Raw genomic sequence first — 17356 nt, 5'->3', positions numbered from 1 at the left:
GAATATGGGGAAACCCAAAGCAAACCACCCATAACTCTGAGACAGATGGTTTCCTGACTCTCTGGGGATCTTAGCTCTGCTGTACTCCTATAGCAGGATTGTGCCTAACTGAAAACCAAGTCAGTGATGATTTAGGAAATCATTCGTATCCCCAGAGGAGGCATATCTTGCAGCAGAGACAGCCCAGCATAAGTTGCTGAGTTTTAGTTAATGGCCTCGTTCTATCTAATGTGTCTGCTCTTGCAGATATCACTTACAGATTAACTGTGTTTTCTGTCTCTCCCTCTTTTTTTTACATGGAAAAGATTTGAATTAGGCTAGCACATAAACACACTGTCTAGGAACAGATTCATGGGAGGAGGAGGAAACAGAGCGAGAGAGTAGTTGATTGAATATCTATTATTCTGCGTTGCAACCCCGTGAAGAAAATGAGTAATGTATTTCCTTGTGGACATTATACAAGGGTCACTATAAGGGTGAGACTGCAAATTTTTTCTTGGTTTTATTATTCTTATTAGCATAGAATTATCTATTACTTAATCCTAGAGGAACTATGATTTGACTTTAATTTATCATGCATTTTTGCATGCAGTCAAAAGAGCTTTCAAGGCACACTTAACAGATAGCCATATTAGATTGCACAGACCTCCTTTTTTCCTTCATCCAAGGGTCATGGCACTACATGACCTGACCAGTCACTGCTTGCTGTGGGAGAATTATCAGTTACCAGCTGAAAGGCTGGTAACCTTAGGCTATCCTGCCATCAGCATGTGCTTCCACATAGTAGTTAGCCCTGAAAATGTTCATAGTACTAAATCATTTCTTCCTCTTCTTGCCCTGATACTGACTGAAATGCCCAGAAGGAAAATTTTGTCTGACATCTTGGACATTTTGGCCATAGAGTTTGAGTAAAGCGTTTTAGATTTCAGTATTCTTTAGACATTAAAATTGTGACAGATAAGAATTCTTCTTGCTTTTTAGTTAAGTCCGCTGGTAATTTATGTTCGACTGGATATAAACAATCTCAGTTTTATTTGTGTTATTGCATTGCCCAGAATCCTAATTATGGTCCAAGACAACATGTACTACATACTAAGAAAAAACAATTTAAAAACCCACCACAACCCAGAAACATAAAAGTATCTAGGGATTAATTCACAGTTGATTGCTAAAAAAAGAAAAAGAAGGAAACGTGCAAGCAGTGACTGTGTGGACAAACTAGATGAGCAACTCTTTCAGTACCACTATGATAAGGCTGAGTTGTAGGAGGACTACTGCAATTCTCCTTACATTCCAGTAGGTGGTATTGCCAGTCATCATGATACTGTTTGAACTGCAAAAAGTGAATAAGACACCTCCAGGATGCTGCTTCGTCCCATAACCTCAGCCTACATGTGAGTATTAGCAGGTTGAAGGATTAATGGAAACATGGCCAGAAGCTGTTTGGGGTGGAAAAGCATAAGCAACCTTTACACTTACCACATAATTGGGGTGATGGGCTTGTCAACAGTGCAGATCTGCTTTAAACATAAGGTGGAGTTGATGCAAGCTAGGGGAAATCTCAGGCACTTCCTGGGTGATACCTAAAATCAAGTTCTGGAAAAGTGTAATAACTTTTTTGTAATATCTTAAAAATACACTGCACAGTGAAATAAAGCAATAATTCAGTTGGTCTCCACTCCAACAATAATAAACAGGGATGTGCTATCTGATATTTAACACCTGACAGCCTGATCCTGGCTTTATTTATTAAGATAATCCATTATTTATGTAGTATCCTTGTTGGATAGCGCTTCTCAGGAAAACAACCTGTAAAGTTAAAAAATTTATCAGATAGGGAATTTCAGAAGGAAACAACAGCAACACAAACCAGTTGGAGATAAAACCTGTTTCTGGGGTAAAATCCAACATCTCGGAGCACGACAAACTTTGGTCTTTTACATTCAATTAATTTTCTGATGCTCTTGAAGATGTGGGAGTGGGGCAGTAAGGTTAGCCGTGATAAGCAGCATAAATATATATGTCTGTGGAAAACGACCCCGTGTAACCTTTGTCAGGTTTAAGAACAAACGGAATGAAAGTCCCCGCAGGGGGGGCCGGGCTGAGCCACCCGGTCGGAGGGTCTCAGGCTCCCTCTCGAGGACATCGCTGTTAATTACAAATAAATCCTCCAGCTCCACTGCTCCTGCAGCCTTCACGTGTGCAAAGGAAGGAGCAAACCCCAAATGTTCCAGGCATAAGCCTAGGACAGAAGAATCCCCAATATAAAGTTGGTTTAGATATGAAATATGTATATAGAGAGGGACGCAGGCACTTCTGATGGCTCGTTAGGAAACACTGCCAAGCTTGCCTCTTGGCAAAGGTGTTTCAAACAAAAGAATGACATGTGTTGATAAGCACAGTATTCCTTACATCATGGTAAAGTTGCTAGAAAATATATAGGTCCACAAAGAATGTGGGGAAATCAAAGCAATATTTTAGTCATGAAAGAGGAGTAATTATTGCCACAGGGGAACTATGGCTCTGAGAGTTAAGGATGTATTTGCAGAGTGATTGACAGCTGAATTGAATGATGATCAAGGCAAGGAATACTGAATTCTAGCAGCCTTTATTGCATACAATAATAAAAACTACATTGCAGCTATTATTGTTACTGCTAATGTTACTATAATTATACACAAACCATGCTCAACACTTACAGAAAATGTGAACAGATACCACAGCAACCCCTCTGCACACTGAGTAACCTTCTGACCATCAGCATTTCAGCCCAGCAGCCCCAGGGCCATCACACTCCCATGCATCACCTGTGGTGACCAAAGTGCACCCATGCTGATGACAGTGGGACACCGGCACTGACCCAGATGCAGGACCACAGGTACAACTTCTCTGTCTTTGGCACATAACAAAGGCAGGGTCCTTTCCTCTGATCTGTTTGTGGTCAGATACACCCCTCCACAGTTTTTGGATTAATTTTCCCCAAATTTTGGGATGGTTACTGATCTAGGTGTCCCACAGGTCACCCAGTGAAACAATTCTTCATTTAGTTTGTGACATCGCTCAGTTTCCAGGTGGGTTCTCTTTTACTGTTAGTTTTGAACACTTAGCTGAAAGATCAACACTTTCTTCCCTTTTTTTATTATATCAATCGCTGCAGTTTACATATTTGCCTCTGGCAGACTTTAGCTGTCTGGGGAAGGCCATGCAAAATCCTCCACAGAGGAGACAGGGTGAAGAGAAGTTATTCTGAAACAATGACTTGCCACATGCTTTACCAGGACAGCACCAGTTATCCTACTAGTCAGGAGCTAGTAACCATTGAAATGAGGGGACCTAGAGATGTAGGTAGGAGCAGATTTAACCAGTAAAGCAAATGAACAGGTGACATGAATGATAGGTCTGCAGTTAGGAGGGCAAGCAGCTGAAAATTAGTTTCATCAGTGTAAAGGTGGCAGCCTTTCTATTTAACCCAAAACTCGGAGAACTCAGAAATGCTTTGATTTCTATGCAAAGCTGATGAGGAAGTTTTTTTTCTTTGTGTGTGACTATAAAGGAAAAAGTGCTATAGGTAAATACTGGGCAAATACACAATGGAGCTGAGTCTGGTGAAGAGGTGAGAGCTTTATGTCTGATAAACATAAATAGTCTTACCTAAGGCATTAAATATATTGATTTTTCTGGTGTACCTTCCCTGCCTTTCTAGTGGTGACCAAGGAAATCCTGTTCTAAAATTTCCAAGTTCCTGTGGCTCTAAACTTAACATTAGTTTAGTATTCAGACCAGAATTTTCTGAACACAGGAATTTGATAGCAAGCTGTTACAGCTGTAGCTGCTGCTAATGCCTCTTTTCTCTTACAGGTTATTACTAATAGGAATATTAATTTCTGAGATATGGACCCAAGAGAGACCAGGTAATGCTGCTGTAAAGTGCTTTCACATAATAATTTCCATGTTTTTTTCATAGGAGATATCTGTATTTGTGTGGGGGTGAATCAGAATAGTCTGAAACTCTTGTGGCAGCCCTATTTGCATGTTTTTCTGAGAAACTCCAAAAATACAGGTGTCTATTGGCAACTAGTTGTGGCCGCTCTTTAGATTTATGTACCATCATACTAAGGAAATGTTTCTGCCTTTCCTCACTCTGGTAACAAGCACTGATAAATTAATAGGGACTTCATTGTTGTTCTTGTTTTCTTGAGCCTACCTGGTTTTATTAACCATAAAATAAGTAAGGTCTTTTAAATACTAGAAAGATATCAGTGCTTTGCCTGAGAAGAAAAAGTTTTCTTAACCAAAACTGCTGTCTGCTTTATCTTCTTCCTTCCGAAACAGAGCTGGTCCTGAAACAGCGGATACAGAGAGCTGGTTCTAGGACTGTCTGACCTGCTCACTGCAGGTGCTGTATAAACATGTTAGCCTTTACCAAAGATCAAAATAAAAAGATACTGATGGGGATTTTATCCAGCCTGGAGCAATTACATAGCTTCTGCACTGAATCAAGTTGGTAGCTTGGAATAAGGGCAGAATAAGGTCATGTCCACTAGCATCTGTCTGATGTTCCCTACTGTGACCAGCTCTGACATGAGAGTTGCATCTCTGGTAACTTAAGAGTAGAGTGCTGAACTCCCTAGTAAAAAGGATCTTCTCGGTCCTTTAAATGCACTGTTACTATGAAAGGTCTAGTTGGCATTAGCTCCCTGTGCCATAGAAACTTCTGTGTGAAACGTCAAATCCTAGTGTATTGGAAATATATGTCAAATAAAAAGTCTTCTCTGATCTATAGTCCTACATCTAGAACAGTGTGTAGCTGCTTCCTGCCTTTAAGAGGTTTGGCAGCCATAGCTTGGTTTATGCTGTGGTGATAGCTTGGGACTTGAGCTTCTCAAATACGTCTTCTGTGCTCCTGTGTGGCCCTTCACCAGTATGAGCCAACTGGCTTCTGGTACTGGGGCAGCTGACCAGGGCAGGCTGCTGGGTAGCTGATGCGGCTGCTCCCCATCCTGAGTTGGCTTGTGAGTAGGTGTGTGTGGTTTGGGGGCTTTGCTTGGGGTCTTTGTTGTTGCTGTTTGGGGGTTTCTAGGTTTTTCTTTTATCTTTTTCAGGAGGGTGGGGTGACCTTCTTAATTTTTTTATTCTGTTTTATTCCATTTAAGGTGTTCAGGTTGGGGCAGCCAATCCCGTACTTTCATGTCCCTGTTCCAAAATCCTATTTACATGACTGGCTGCTGCAGGCAGCATTGCCAGCTGACCAGACACAGTTACTGTTGGAATACTGATTTCAGAGCTGGCTTGTCTCTTGGAAGTATTGCTGGTTAGGAGTTTTCTGGGTTTTTTTTGTTTTTTTTTTTTTAAAGGGGCAAAAAAACACCCACAAACAAAAAAACCTCTATCACCTCCTTACCAGAGATGCTAGAATATGACTATCACAACACGGACTTTATAAAGCAGCCTGAGAAGTAGCAGGTTTCTGTTTGCGTGTTACCTTTAATCCACCTGTTTACTAGCCTTTCAATACCTTCAACACAGGACCTATGAGTTGGGAGTGCTTGGGGAACTTTCTGCGGATTACACCGAGTGCAGAATACTTTGAGGACAAATACTTATCTTTTTCTGTTGTTGGTAAGTTGGTACAGAAGAGCTTGGAGAGGGAATCACACAGGGTGAAATATATAAAATTCTCTGAGGTCCTCCTATATTAGAATTCCCTGGATTATTCTAAACTCGTGGAGCTTAGCAAGTGGCACCTCATTATAAGTAACAGCCAAATCCTACTTTTAATTCTGTATAACCTATCCTGTAGCCTTATCAAGTGATAACTTAGCAATATCAAGTCTAATCATGGCTGTCTCGGGACTGAAATTGAAATGGACATGGTGGTTAGTAGTTTCTAGACATGTTAATGCTGGTGGATTTCCCTCCTGGTAAAAGTGTTCTCCAGAAACAGCCCATACTATTTGGAAAATTCACTATCTGAAGCTGGCATGACATTAGTGATTTTGCACTAGTAGTTTTCCACCTTCTTTGCTTACAGCTAAAGGACCTGGTGGAGGCATATAAATTCTTAAAGAAGTTAAGAAAAATTAGGTGGACCCTCTGTGGTGCATTTGAGAGAAGAACACCTCAGAGTGCCCTGGAAGGGCAGAGTGAGATAACTTTTGGGCTATAAACATCATCAGGTGTAAGATTATATGCATAAAATGTAAACTTAGCCTTGAGCTAGCTCTCCATGCTAGTTAGCTGTCTAATTAGATATAGTCCACAACATAACATAGCATCCATCTTTCTAGAATGTTAAACTTGTGTAAAAACCAGCTTATATGTTCTCTGTTTAGGCATCTTCATCCATACATGAAGAAAGACAGTTAGGATATGTATAGCTTGAACATATAAAGCCATTATTTTTGGAAGAAAAAAAAAACATAAAACACAAAATGGAAAAAGCCAAAAATCACTACAATTTTTTTGTAGCCTAAAAAAACAAATCTAAGCTTTACTGTGCTTGTTGCCCTGCTATAAGACCACTGAAGAGACTCTGTCAGCCAGGCAGGGCAGGCATCAGAGAAACACGGGCCTGAGCCAGCCACAGATCAGACTCCTGATGTTGCTAGGTTGTCATCACCTGTCAATCCTGACAACTTTGATACTGAAGTAACTGACTGTTCCGTGCTTACTGGGGGTTTTGCCCCTTTAAGATTTAATCTTTCCATGATTGGGTTTTGGTTTTTTTTTTTTCCATCTTCAGTCCTTGAGCTGCTGGTGTTCCCTGTCCCAGACTCTCTGTAATTTTACCTTTCCTACCTTCTATAGACTTTCTCACAGCTCTTTTCCACCACTTTGCAACTCTCTTATGCCTGAGCCGAGGGTATGCAGCTGGGCCATATTGGAGCAAGGTCAGCTCAGGGAGTTTGCAGAGCAGGAGTTACACTCACTAATACCACACTCCACTAATTTCCTGTAGATCAATCTGGCATAGCCTGGGAGCTAGATGAGGCCATGGCATCGCAGTGTGGCTATACAGTAACTTACAGCAACTGGAGTAACGTTGAGTTTCGTGCTTCTGCACTAAGCTGCCATGCTCGCTTAGAGGTAAGTCTATTCCTGGCATTTTGAATACAGTGCTGTTGTATATGGCCTTAATACAAAAGATTAACAAATTATTGAAAGTTATTAACTGAGATGCCATAATGTTTTGAATATCTAATCAAAAAAAGTGATTTAATTCTTCTTGAATGTATCCAGAAGTCAGAGAACATACCATAGTATTGCCACTTGGATGTCCTGCAGCAAAGCACAGATGAACACTTGTTCTTGAAGGGTAACTGATTTCTCTTGGATAAGAACAGTGAATTTTGTCTGGCAGCTGTGTTGCACTCTGCTCTAGTACTTGGTGCCTGACACACGTTAGAGTAAAAGCTCAAAAGCTTTGTCTGCTTGTGTTGCTTGCTCACGGCTACTGTCATAAACCACAAGATCAGCTATATTTTAGGGAGCATTTTTTTTTGTCCAGCTCTAGGGCTATGTGCAAGGTTGAAGCTACCCTCCAAAGTGTTTATGTTGCTATGTAGCTAGACACCTATAGGCATATAGCTTTTATAGTTTAACCAAATAGAAAACAATAATTCTTTAGAATGGAGTTGCCCTTCTGTGCAGAGTCTGGTGGGTGGATTTTGTAAGCTACTCCTAATTCATAAGGGTAGTGGTGTCTAACTAGGAAAAGTTGTTCTAACAAGCAAGTGTTCCCTGTGTCCATGCAGAAAGATGTGTTCACAGTAACTGTACAAATCAAAGCATCACATACTCCTGACATGAAAAACGCTGTAACTCATCTGAAAAGTGCAAGTTGCCGTTACAGCCCGTGGAGTCCAAGAGAGTTAGTATGTGCAAGTAACTACATGGAGGTAAGTACTAGAAGTACAAATGTGAAGATACTTAAAATGAGGTAAGAAGGAAAATACTTGAAGATTATATCTTTGGAAGCTTTTTAGAAGCTAGGAATGTTTATTGAAAACAGAACTTGAATGCCCAACCATGAACAGCTTACTAGTAAATACACATCATGCATCTTGAGTTTAGTGATTCATTTGTATTATGCTTATCCAGCCAACTAGCCAGCATTAATAGCCAATCAAGTTGTGAAATGGTATTCAAAAGGTTGAGCTAATGGATTGAATCTGCTGAATTTTGCCCCAAAAAACCTTGTTTGAGATTATATTAGAAATGTATGCTTTCTGAAGTAAGTTCCCCTACTGAATTTGATGGGGAGAAATGCAGACAAGGGAAAAAGGACTCCTCTGTGAAGAGGATTTGGGAGTGAAGAACAAATTTCTGGCTTTAACTGGAAGTAGAAATGGAAAGATATGCAGAAAATAGAAAGTGAAATCAAGTGGACTGTAGATAATCTACCATGCATGACAGCATTTTATGCCATAATTTTTCACTTGAAAGCGAGGCAGGCACAACTCCCTTTAGAAAATACTAGTCGCCCTTTGCAGTCTTGTATTGTTCTGAAAGTATTGGGAAAGACTTGTAGAGTGTTGGAGAGAAGGAAGCAACTGCTACCAGCAAACCCCTTACAGTGGCTTTTTCCCTTCAGGTTTCTGTCAGGAAGGAGGTTCCACAAACTGTAAAAGACTTCATTCAGGATGAACCTGAGGACTGGACTCTTGCCTTTACAGAGGTGAAACTACAGGGTTTTTTCCTAGTGAAATGTAGTGCTACTTCTGGCACAACATCCTTCTATTCTATGTCCACACAGTACAAAATGTCCTTTCAAAAAGCAGAACTTCTGTACCAGGTGGTTTTAGCACAGAGATTTTATACGTTAGAAATACAGACAGCTTTAGGCTATGTCTCCAAGGAAGAAATGGAAACTGATTTCTCAAAGAGCCTAGAAATCAAGTCTCCCCCAGGCAAGAGACTGCAACAAAAACAGTCTCTAGGACCCCTTGGACCAGGAGTGAACTGCAGATGGGCTTTGTTCTTCTTGGACCCTATATTTGCAATGCAGCAGTGCAGTTAATCTGCAGTGCTCTTAACATGGAAAGTTTTCTGTATGTGAGAGGCTGAGCAGGGGAAGGCTGGAGAAGCATCACACTAGCAGTATTTAGAATAAGGCTACAAAACTGCTGGGCAGTTCAATACAATATATCACAATATATTGTTCAGTGTAGAAAACAAAAAAATAACTTCAAATAGAATCTTTAAACTGTTAATGAATTTCTCTGGGCAGGTAAAAGCAGGGGAAGCCTCAATATGGCAAATAGTGTTTCATCAACCAGAAGAGAAAAAGGCTTTTCTTGTGAGTGATGCTTGGAGTGCAGGCTATGGACTCAACACAACAGACACCAGGGTTCTGCTGCGAGTACCATACACTGCTGCACAAATTCAGCTGGTTGAGGTTGGTATGCTCATTAAGGCCCAGAAAGCTGCCAGGATGTGTAGGTCTAACTAGATCTCTTCCTACAGGATCAAGGAATTACCTTTACTGCAGTGAGATCAAGTATATTTTACAAACAGCGATGGATGATCCTGATGGTGGATACTGCTGTGGCATGTCCTGTAGGTGAGAAATGTGGTACCTTAGTCCAATGCTTAAATGTACAGGGACTGACTTACAACCAGAGTAATGAGATAACAGCTTTCATATCTTTTCCCTAAGATGGTGTGGACTACACTAATAAAACAATCATCTGGACTGTTCCAAAGTATGTTCAGCCACTCTCTGCTGGAGCAACTAGTTTTAAGGATGTGCTTGTTGAAGTTGGTGTGGATCTGCATAAACTCTCTGCCAAAGAAATGGCTTCCAGAAAATATGTGTTATTGAATGACTTAAATGCAATTACAATGAAGATACCAATAGGTGCAGAAGGTGGCTATTACAAGGTTAGTGACTTAGGTGGGAGGCAACAGACTTTCTGTTCCTTTTTTTTTCCTTCCCTTAGAGAGGAATAGTTCTTCATTATTTTCCTTCCAAATGAAGGATGGGGGTGAAGGGGAAGAAAGGATATGTTAAAACCCCAAAAGCCTTAACCAAAGATAGCTGTTGTAAGCACCACTTTGTACAAGCACAGATGGACAGAATACTGTACAGAACTATTGATTTCACTCGTTCCTCAGGTTAATACAGAGTTTTGCCTTTTAGTCCTGACATCATACTGCTTGGAGACAGTCCTAACTGGACTGTAAAGCATGTGTGCATTCTGTTGTATTTTAGACAGACCATTTAAGAAAATGGGAACAACCCATTTGTCCACCAGACCGTAGGATATTGTGATGGGCCAAAACTATACATCTAAATATAGTTCCTTGGCGTGAACTGAATCCTGGGCAAATGTTATAACAACAGAACTTCAGCGGCAGCTGCAGGAGGAGCCTTTTTACTGGTGAAGTAGTCCCCTGGTGCTTTGAAATTTACGAATGGGGGACAATTTCAAAAGGAAGTCTTCTGAGATAGTCTAAACTCTTCTGCAAAAATAGAGCCCATAATAGTGATCCAGCAAGTGCCACTGAAGAGATCATGACTCCTCAGAGTTGGTGTGGTTTTGCAGATTTGTTTCCCAGTATAAAAGCAGGACCACAGATTTGAAAAGGACAATCATTTGAGTTGTAGCTCTAGCAGGACCTTGAGATGCTACAATACAACTTTAATGCAAAATCATGTTATACTAAGGAGTGTTGATCTGAAATTCTAGACTTCTGTGAGCAGCGGACAGCATGGGGCAAAATACACCATCAACCTGTTCCTGGAACATCAGTGGGAAGATAACAAATGGGGACTAACTAAACATACTATCATCAAGGAAATAGAGACTCCATTTGAACAAGTAGAACTTGCTGTAACCGACTGTGAGTAGCCTAACATGGAATTTACTGAAGGTTTTGGTACTTATAAGAGCTTAATGTTATTGTGTTCCTTTTCAGACTCAAATCTGAGTGTGAGGCTAATGAATGTGACAGTGGGAACGTTCCTTCCTGATGTGGAGCTTGTGAACTTAACGATTGAGGGGGCAACTGTTGCTGTACCTGAAGCTGTTCAGCACGGATATCTAACACATGAGATCAGATATGCTAATGGAAGCAAAGCCTATGTAATACAAGTCCCCTTTAATGCACCAAGCATTAAGAAAGAGGTGTGTACTAAGACACTGCAGCATACCATGGTATAGAAATGAATGCTATCACTTGGTGATTTTTATTTCTAAATATTATTTTTTTCCCAGTATATGAGAGCAGACGTGAGAGCATACACCCTGAACGTCACAGTTGCATTCATAATCCATCCAACAAGTGAGACCTTCACTGTCCCAGTCATAACAGTGTCCACTGTGAAAGATGCAGGTAAGCTAGTGGAACTTGAGCAAAGCTGTACTAACCTGGCTGTGAATACTGCTCTTAACTGGGCTTACTTCAGCCAGGAATACTGTCAGTCCTAAATAGACCTATTAAGCTCTGATGGCAGCTAGCACTCTGGATGACTCTTGACTGTGTTACAGTACTGCCCAGTGCAAGAGGATTTTGTGATGAGAGGAACCTTCATCTCCTTATCACTCATGGAAATGTGGACCAAAACTGGCTACCCTTTATCTCAGACTGGCACCTGACCCCAGAAGCGGCGCAGGAGTACAACTACAGCCTGAGGGACAATGGCACTCACTTGGCAATCTCTGTCCCTTTCCTTTCTTCCCATGTGAACTATGAGGTAAGGATGCCAGCATGGTGCAATTGAAAGGCATGCTCTGGCTGTGAGATATGAACATGATGCACTATGTCCTTGAAGGTCATCAAATAAAACTTTCCTTTGAGATAGTCCTCCATTAATCCTTTGAAGCCTGTTTTCTGTGCTTGGAAGAACACTTTAATTTCCCTTGGTTAATATTGACAGTAACAGTCAAGGAAAAAAAAAATTCTGAAAGTACTGTAAGGCTGAGTTATCTTTAATGGCAATTGTACATGCAATGGAGTTTGTATTGCACTCTATTGCATAATGACTGAAAAAAACTGATTGTGTTGGCTTCTAGATTAAAAATAAATCTTCTGTGGATTTGACTTTGATTAAGCCCCATTACCTTTGGCTTATGATAACCTGCCTGCTTCTGTTTTGCACACTTTCGTTGAACCATGTGTCTTGATTCTCTTGTTTATCCTGTGATGGTTATCTCTAGGATTTTCATGCCTCTGGAATAAAGGCTTCACTCCACTTAACCTTGAAGGATGGCATCACCTTGGCTAATAGGAGGGACTTCTCAGTTTCCTGCAGATTTTCACCTTCAGAGCTAATAAGTAATAACATGTTGCGGATTAGCTATTAATGCTATTTGTGTTCCATAACGAAGTCACACAAGCCCATGCAGAGTCTGAAATGTTTCTAGAGTTTGTATTTGTGTGATATCCTATCTGCCTGTCAGATTTCCTACAAAGGCAAGTCAAATTAGATTGGAGTGACTATCCTGCCTAGTGTAGGAGAGAGTGAAGGAAACTCTACTTCCCCCTACACCTTCAAAAACATGAAGCTCTTAAAGGGGTTTTGCCGTTGGTTTGGGGTTTTTGGTTTGGGTGTGTTGGTTTGCTGTTTGGGTTGGGGTTTTTTTTGGGGGGAAGGGAGAGGTTAGGGATAGAGAGGGTCAGTTTATAAATTAATCATTCTAAAGCTACTCATCTGGATTGAAGGCATTGAATATTTTGGCTAGAAAAATCCCTTTGTGGGGGGCGAGACCTCTTGGGAAGGAAAAGGTGAGTGAAATCATACTTCACCCATGTAGTGCACATTCTGCTGACAGTTTGAAGAAAATAGTGTTAGTACTGAAGAGAGCCTTGTTCAAAACTTAGTCCTCATGAGCAGCAAAAATACTTCTTAGCAAATCCACACAGAATGTCTTTGTTGTACTAGGCTACAGAACAAAGGAGCTTAAGTCCCGATTTGTATGGAAAACTGTATTTTCTCTTTCAGAGTGCCTGTCCAATGGCACTGTGGTTGTTACTGCAGTGAAATTGGTAGGAATTGCAGACATGGACACCAGCCAGCTTGTGTTGAGGGACAGACAGTGCAAACCCAGCCTAGTGACAGAGAAGACTGCAACCTTTAAGTTCAATGTGAACACTTGTGGAACAAGTAGAAAGGTAAGGGCTTAGTCATGTGAAGTTTACTCTGCAGTGGGGTAGGGTTATTACTAAAACTGGCAGAGGTTCAGAGTTGAGCAGAAGCTGCAGGAAGGTCACAGGTGACTTTTTGATAAGTAGTATATCTATATTCCTTTTCTGAGAATACTAAATTCAGTTAGGCAGAAGTTCTTACTTGGTCAAAAACAGTTTTCAAGGCCAGAGGTGCTTTCTGAAATTAGCCTTCGGTTTTACCCCTCTGAATTATTTAGTAATGGACTTGAAAGTGAGTTTACTCTGATGTATACTCATATGCATTGCAAAAGCAGGTTTAGGTGTTGATAATGACTACCTGGCCTAATACTAGAGGCTACCTGCTCTGCATATTGCATAAATAGAAAACAGACAAGAAAGGATCAAATCATGCTCAAATTCAGGTCCCCACTAAAGCAGCTTACATCCGTGAGTGTTGCATATCATGCTAGACACCAATTCTGTCAACAGAAATAACTGACCTTTTAATCCCAGTGCACTTCTTTCTGGAGTGTTGTGTCATGTTCAAGGTATTGTTAACTAATAATCTGTTTCTTCTTAATTATAGCATAGCTGTCAGCTTTAGTTCAGCAGGCATAGGGCTGTTGGCCGGTAATTTCTGGCCATTCCTAAGCATACTGTGCTCAGGGTAATTGGCCAGTCAAGTGAAGGGATGTGGATATTTTGTCAAAACCAAAGTAAACTCTAATGTAACTGTCCTGTCTGTTAATGATATATATCTTTCAGTTCAATAGCACAACTATGACATATGAAAACGACGTACTCTATTTCAGACCTGGTAATGATACACTAGTATACCAGTAAGTGTCATTCCCTAGAATAAGGTTGTGCAAAGTATTTTGATTTCTAAAATCTAATGTTAAACTTTTTTCCCACAGACTGAAATTTGCATGCTCATACATAATCAAGCAGACTGTTGGTGTCCGATATGAATCCAAGAAGAACCCACCACCCAGTATTGAGTCAGGCTTTGGCTCTCTTGCTCTTTCATTGAAGCTTTTCAAAGGTAACCAGTGTGATTAGACTTCACAGAATGGTTAAGGTGGGAAGGGACCTCTGAAGGTCATCTTGTCCAACCCCCCTGCTCAAGCAGGGTCACCTAGAGCAGGTTGCCCAGGACCATTTCCAGATGACTTTTGAATATCTCCCAGGATGAAGTGGAAACCTCTTTAAGGCCTTTAACAGAGGTTTTCCATTCCCAAATGCAATACAAATGGTCACATATCTATAGTGGATCAGACAGATGCTCATGTTATCGCTGACATGAGTGTGGTTTTCCTCCTTGGTCTGGGCATGCTCAAAGTTTTGTGTAGTCAGTGTGATATCAGCTTCTCTACCTTATCAGCTCCCTAAGTGTTGCTAAGCAGAGTTAGCACTGACCAAAATAATCATAACCTGTGTCAGAGAAGGAACGTACATGTAATACTGCTGTAAAATAGTAACTACACTGGCAGAAAGGGATAACTGAAGCCTGAACCAAACCTTCACCCTGACTGGAGTGGCCCTGATGCATTTCTAGTTATTTTTTATTAGTATCTTTCTAGAGACATTTTTGAATGAGCATCGTGCTCCAATGGGTTTTTGCAGAAGGAGGAATGGCTCTCTTCTGGATCCTCAAAGCCAAGGAATATGGTTTAGATCTTTACTTTTGTTACCAGTTCCTATTTTTCTACCATCCTAACCCAGTTTGCATCCATATGTTCCCTAGATTGTGTCATTACTGTGCCAGAGTAAATGGTGGTGGAAAGAAGAGTGAAACAGAGTTCATTAATACTTACCCTGCAAAAAGGAAACTCTAACATCAATGTTCTCTTCCAGAGAAATCCTATTCAGACCCCTATCAGGAACTGGAATATCCCGTGGTAAAATACCTGAGGGAGGCACTGTATTTTGAAGTTGAGCTGCTCCAACCTGAAGATGCAAGACTTGAACTAAACTTGGATGACTGCTGGGCTACCAATTCCCAGAGCCAGGACAGCCTTCCCCAGTGGCCCATCATTATAAATGGGTAAGAAGGGCTTTCCTCCTGTGTTTAATAACTGTTCAACACAAGGCCCCTGTGCTGGTTTTGGCTGAGATAGAGTTAATTTTCATCATAGTAGACTCCTTACAAGCACTGCTCAGCAATAACGAAAACATCTCTGTATTATCAACGCTGTTTTCAGCACAAACCCAAAACATAGCCCCCTACTACAGGGCTACTATGAAGAAAACTAAATCTATCCCAGCCAAAACCAGCACAGCCCCTGACCACAGCTGGGTGGAAAGAGGAAAGAAATCAGCTTGGACACCTTGTTTGTCCTGACTGTGCAATTGCTGCAAGGCTGTGGAGCCCATGTCAGTGTCGGCACAGTGGCTATGCCTTCTGGTGGCCGCAGGTCACGGGAGTGGCAAGAAGTGCTTCTAGCTAACAGCTTCCAGCTGGAAAGAAAGAACAAGAAGTAACTTTGTGGCCAAAGGCAGGGATCATGAACGTGGGAGGTTCTATCCATATCCCTATGGCCAGAGGAAAGAGAGAAAAGCTCCTCTCTAGTCCATCTACTTTTTTTTTTTTTTTAAGATTGGGTTGAAGTGATGAAAGTTGAAATTAAATGTTGTCTTTCACTTTCCCAAAAAGGTGTGAAAACAGCGAAGACTCCTACAGAACAGTCTTTCATAAAGTTAACTACAGTCCCAGAGTAAAATTTCCTCAGCACCTAAAGAGATTTGAAGTGAGGATGTTCACCTTTGTACAAGGCACAACTCTGTTGGAAGAGCAGGTGAGATGTCTCCATTCTGTCACGTGCTGCTGGCAGTCCCGATGTGTGAGCCTGGAGCAGTGCGTGCAGCAAATGCTGTGTGAGATCTCGGCTGGCCAGGTGCTGCCTGGAGCTACTAGTCACCTCCTTGAAGGCATAACACCCAGAGTAGTGAATAAAGACTAGCTAATTCAGTGTTCAGTTAATCTCCTTTGGAGTCAGTGTATATATCACATGTTTGCCACATAAGACTCCCCTACGCACAATAAATATTCTTGTCTTGCAGCTGTATTTCCACTGCAGCGTGGTGATCTGCAGCACTATGCAGCAGCCTTCAGGCTTTCTTTGTCCAAAGAGATGCAATCCTGGGAATCACAGGCTTGGTAAGAAAACAGGCGCTTCTGAAATCACTGCTGAATCTTTGCTTGGCAACATGGCACATGCTCTCAGGAGCTGTGTCAGATGACAGACTTCTAGTCCTAGCGTGTGCTGTACAGAAAATTAAATGATGAAATATCTCCCTAGGCCGCAGTGCAAAACCACAATCACACGGGCAAGCGTCATCTGGAGCAGTGCTTTTTAGGAAGGAAAACGACTAGCAGAGGTTGGTGTCAATCCTAAATTACACTACCGAAATACCAAGCATACTGCTATTGTAACATAATGGACTTCTGTATGTGTTTCTTCTCACTGTAGGTGAATACACTGACTTTTAACTCTAAACAAGAACTTTTTATGAAGTTACAGTAGGTGGCCTAAGCAAGCACAGCCTGCCCAGACTTACAAGTAAGGACATCTTGGAAGTATCTACTAGGAAAATGTATATTGATGGTGTCTACTGAGAAAAGGCTCAGCTAACCAGCATGGACATACCTTTAAGTTAAATTACTGTGTTGCTCTCTTGTGTTCCTTTACAGTGTTGAACTGCGTCTCTTGTGTGACTTACATGTGACCTAGACTGCCCAGCTAACATGTCCAAAACTTGTGTCCAGTCACTTTGCAGTTGGACGTGTCTGGTTTGGAGTAGTGAGAGGAAGGTGGCGACAGGTGTGAAGTCAACTGTAAATCACTGGGCTTTTTTAAAGCTTCGGTATGAACAAAGGGTTGAAGGGAGCTTAATGTCAGTAAGAGAAACTGGTTTTTGAAGCAAGATGGGGACAAACATACTATAGTGGCTATTGACATAGGGGCTATATGACAGAAAAGCCACAAACTGTGGAACTCACAGGAGTGTTGTGGCTCTGCAATGTCAAGTTACCTTGCCTAGTGTGGGGGGAAATCATTCACATGTAGCATCAATGACTGCTTAGCTGAGGAAAAAGATCTTTCAGTGAAGACTTGTAGCAGTAGGTAGAGTCCATGTATTATTATTATTATTACAAAGTGTTAACAATTCTTCCTTACTAGATAACATGCTTAGGAGCTCCTGTCAGATTATAGACTTTTCTTCTTATTTTTCTTAATGGGAG

The 17356-nt window shown here is 41.2% G+C and overlaps 1 protein-coding gene across 1 annotated transcript; it reads left to right on the top strand.

Annotated features, from left to right (window-relative positions):
• Positions 1-5531: 5531 nt before the first annotated feature.
• LOC104461049 lies at positions 5532-16839 on the top strand. Its single transcript, XM_010072488.1, has 19 exons — positions 5532-5619; positions 6959-7086; positions 7755-7898; positions 8594-8677; positions 9230-9397; positions 9466-9562; positions 9659-9882; positions 10692-10845; positions 10921-11129; positions 11220-11337; positions 11493-11698; positions 12162-12279; positions 12947-13116; positions 13876-13949; positions 14028-14155; positions 14968-15157; positions 15767-15908; positions 16174-16270; positions 16805-16839. Exons 1-19 carry the CDS (start codon positions 5532-5534, stop codon positions 16837-16839), a joined length of 2574 nt encoding a protein of 857 aa, XP_010070790.1.
• The last annotated feature ends 517 nt before the right edge of the window (positions 16840-17356 follow it).

The sequence above is a fragment of the Pterocles gutturalis genome, unplaced genomic scaffold (assembly GCF_000699245.1).
Source record: "Pterocles gutturalis isolate BGI_N339 unplaced genomic scaffold, ASM69924v1 scaffold11972, whole genome shotgun sequence".
In the NCBI taxonomy this organism is placed as follows: domain Eukaryota; kingdom Metazoa; phylum Chordata; class Aves; order Pterocliformes; family Pteroclidae; genus Pterocles; species Pterocles gutturalis.
This window is presented reverse-complemented; position numbering and strand designations above follow the sequence as displayed.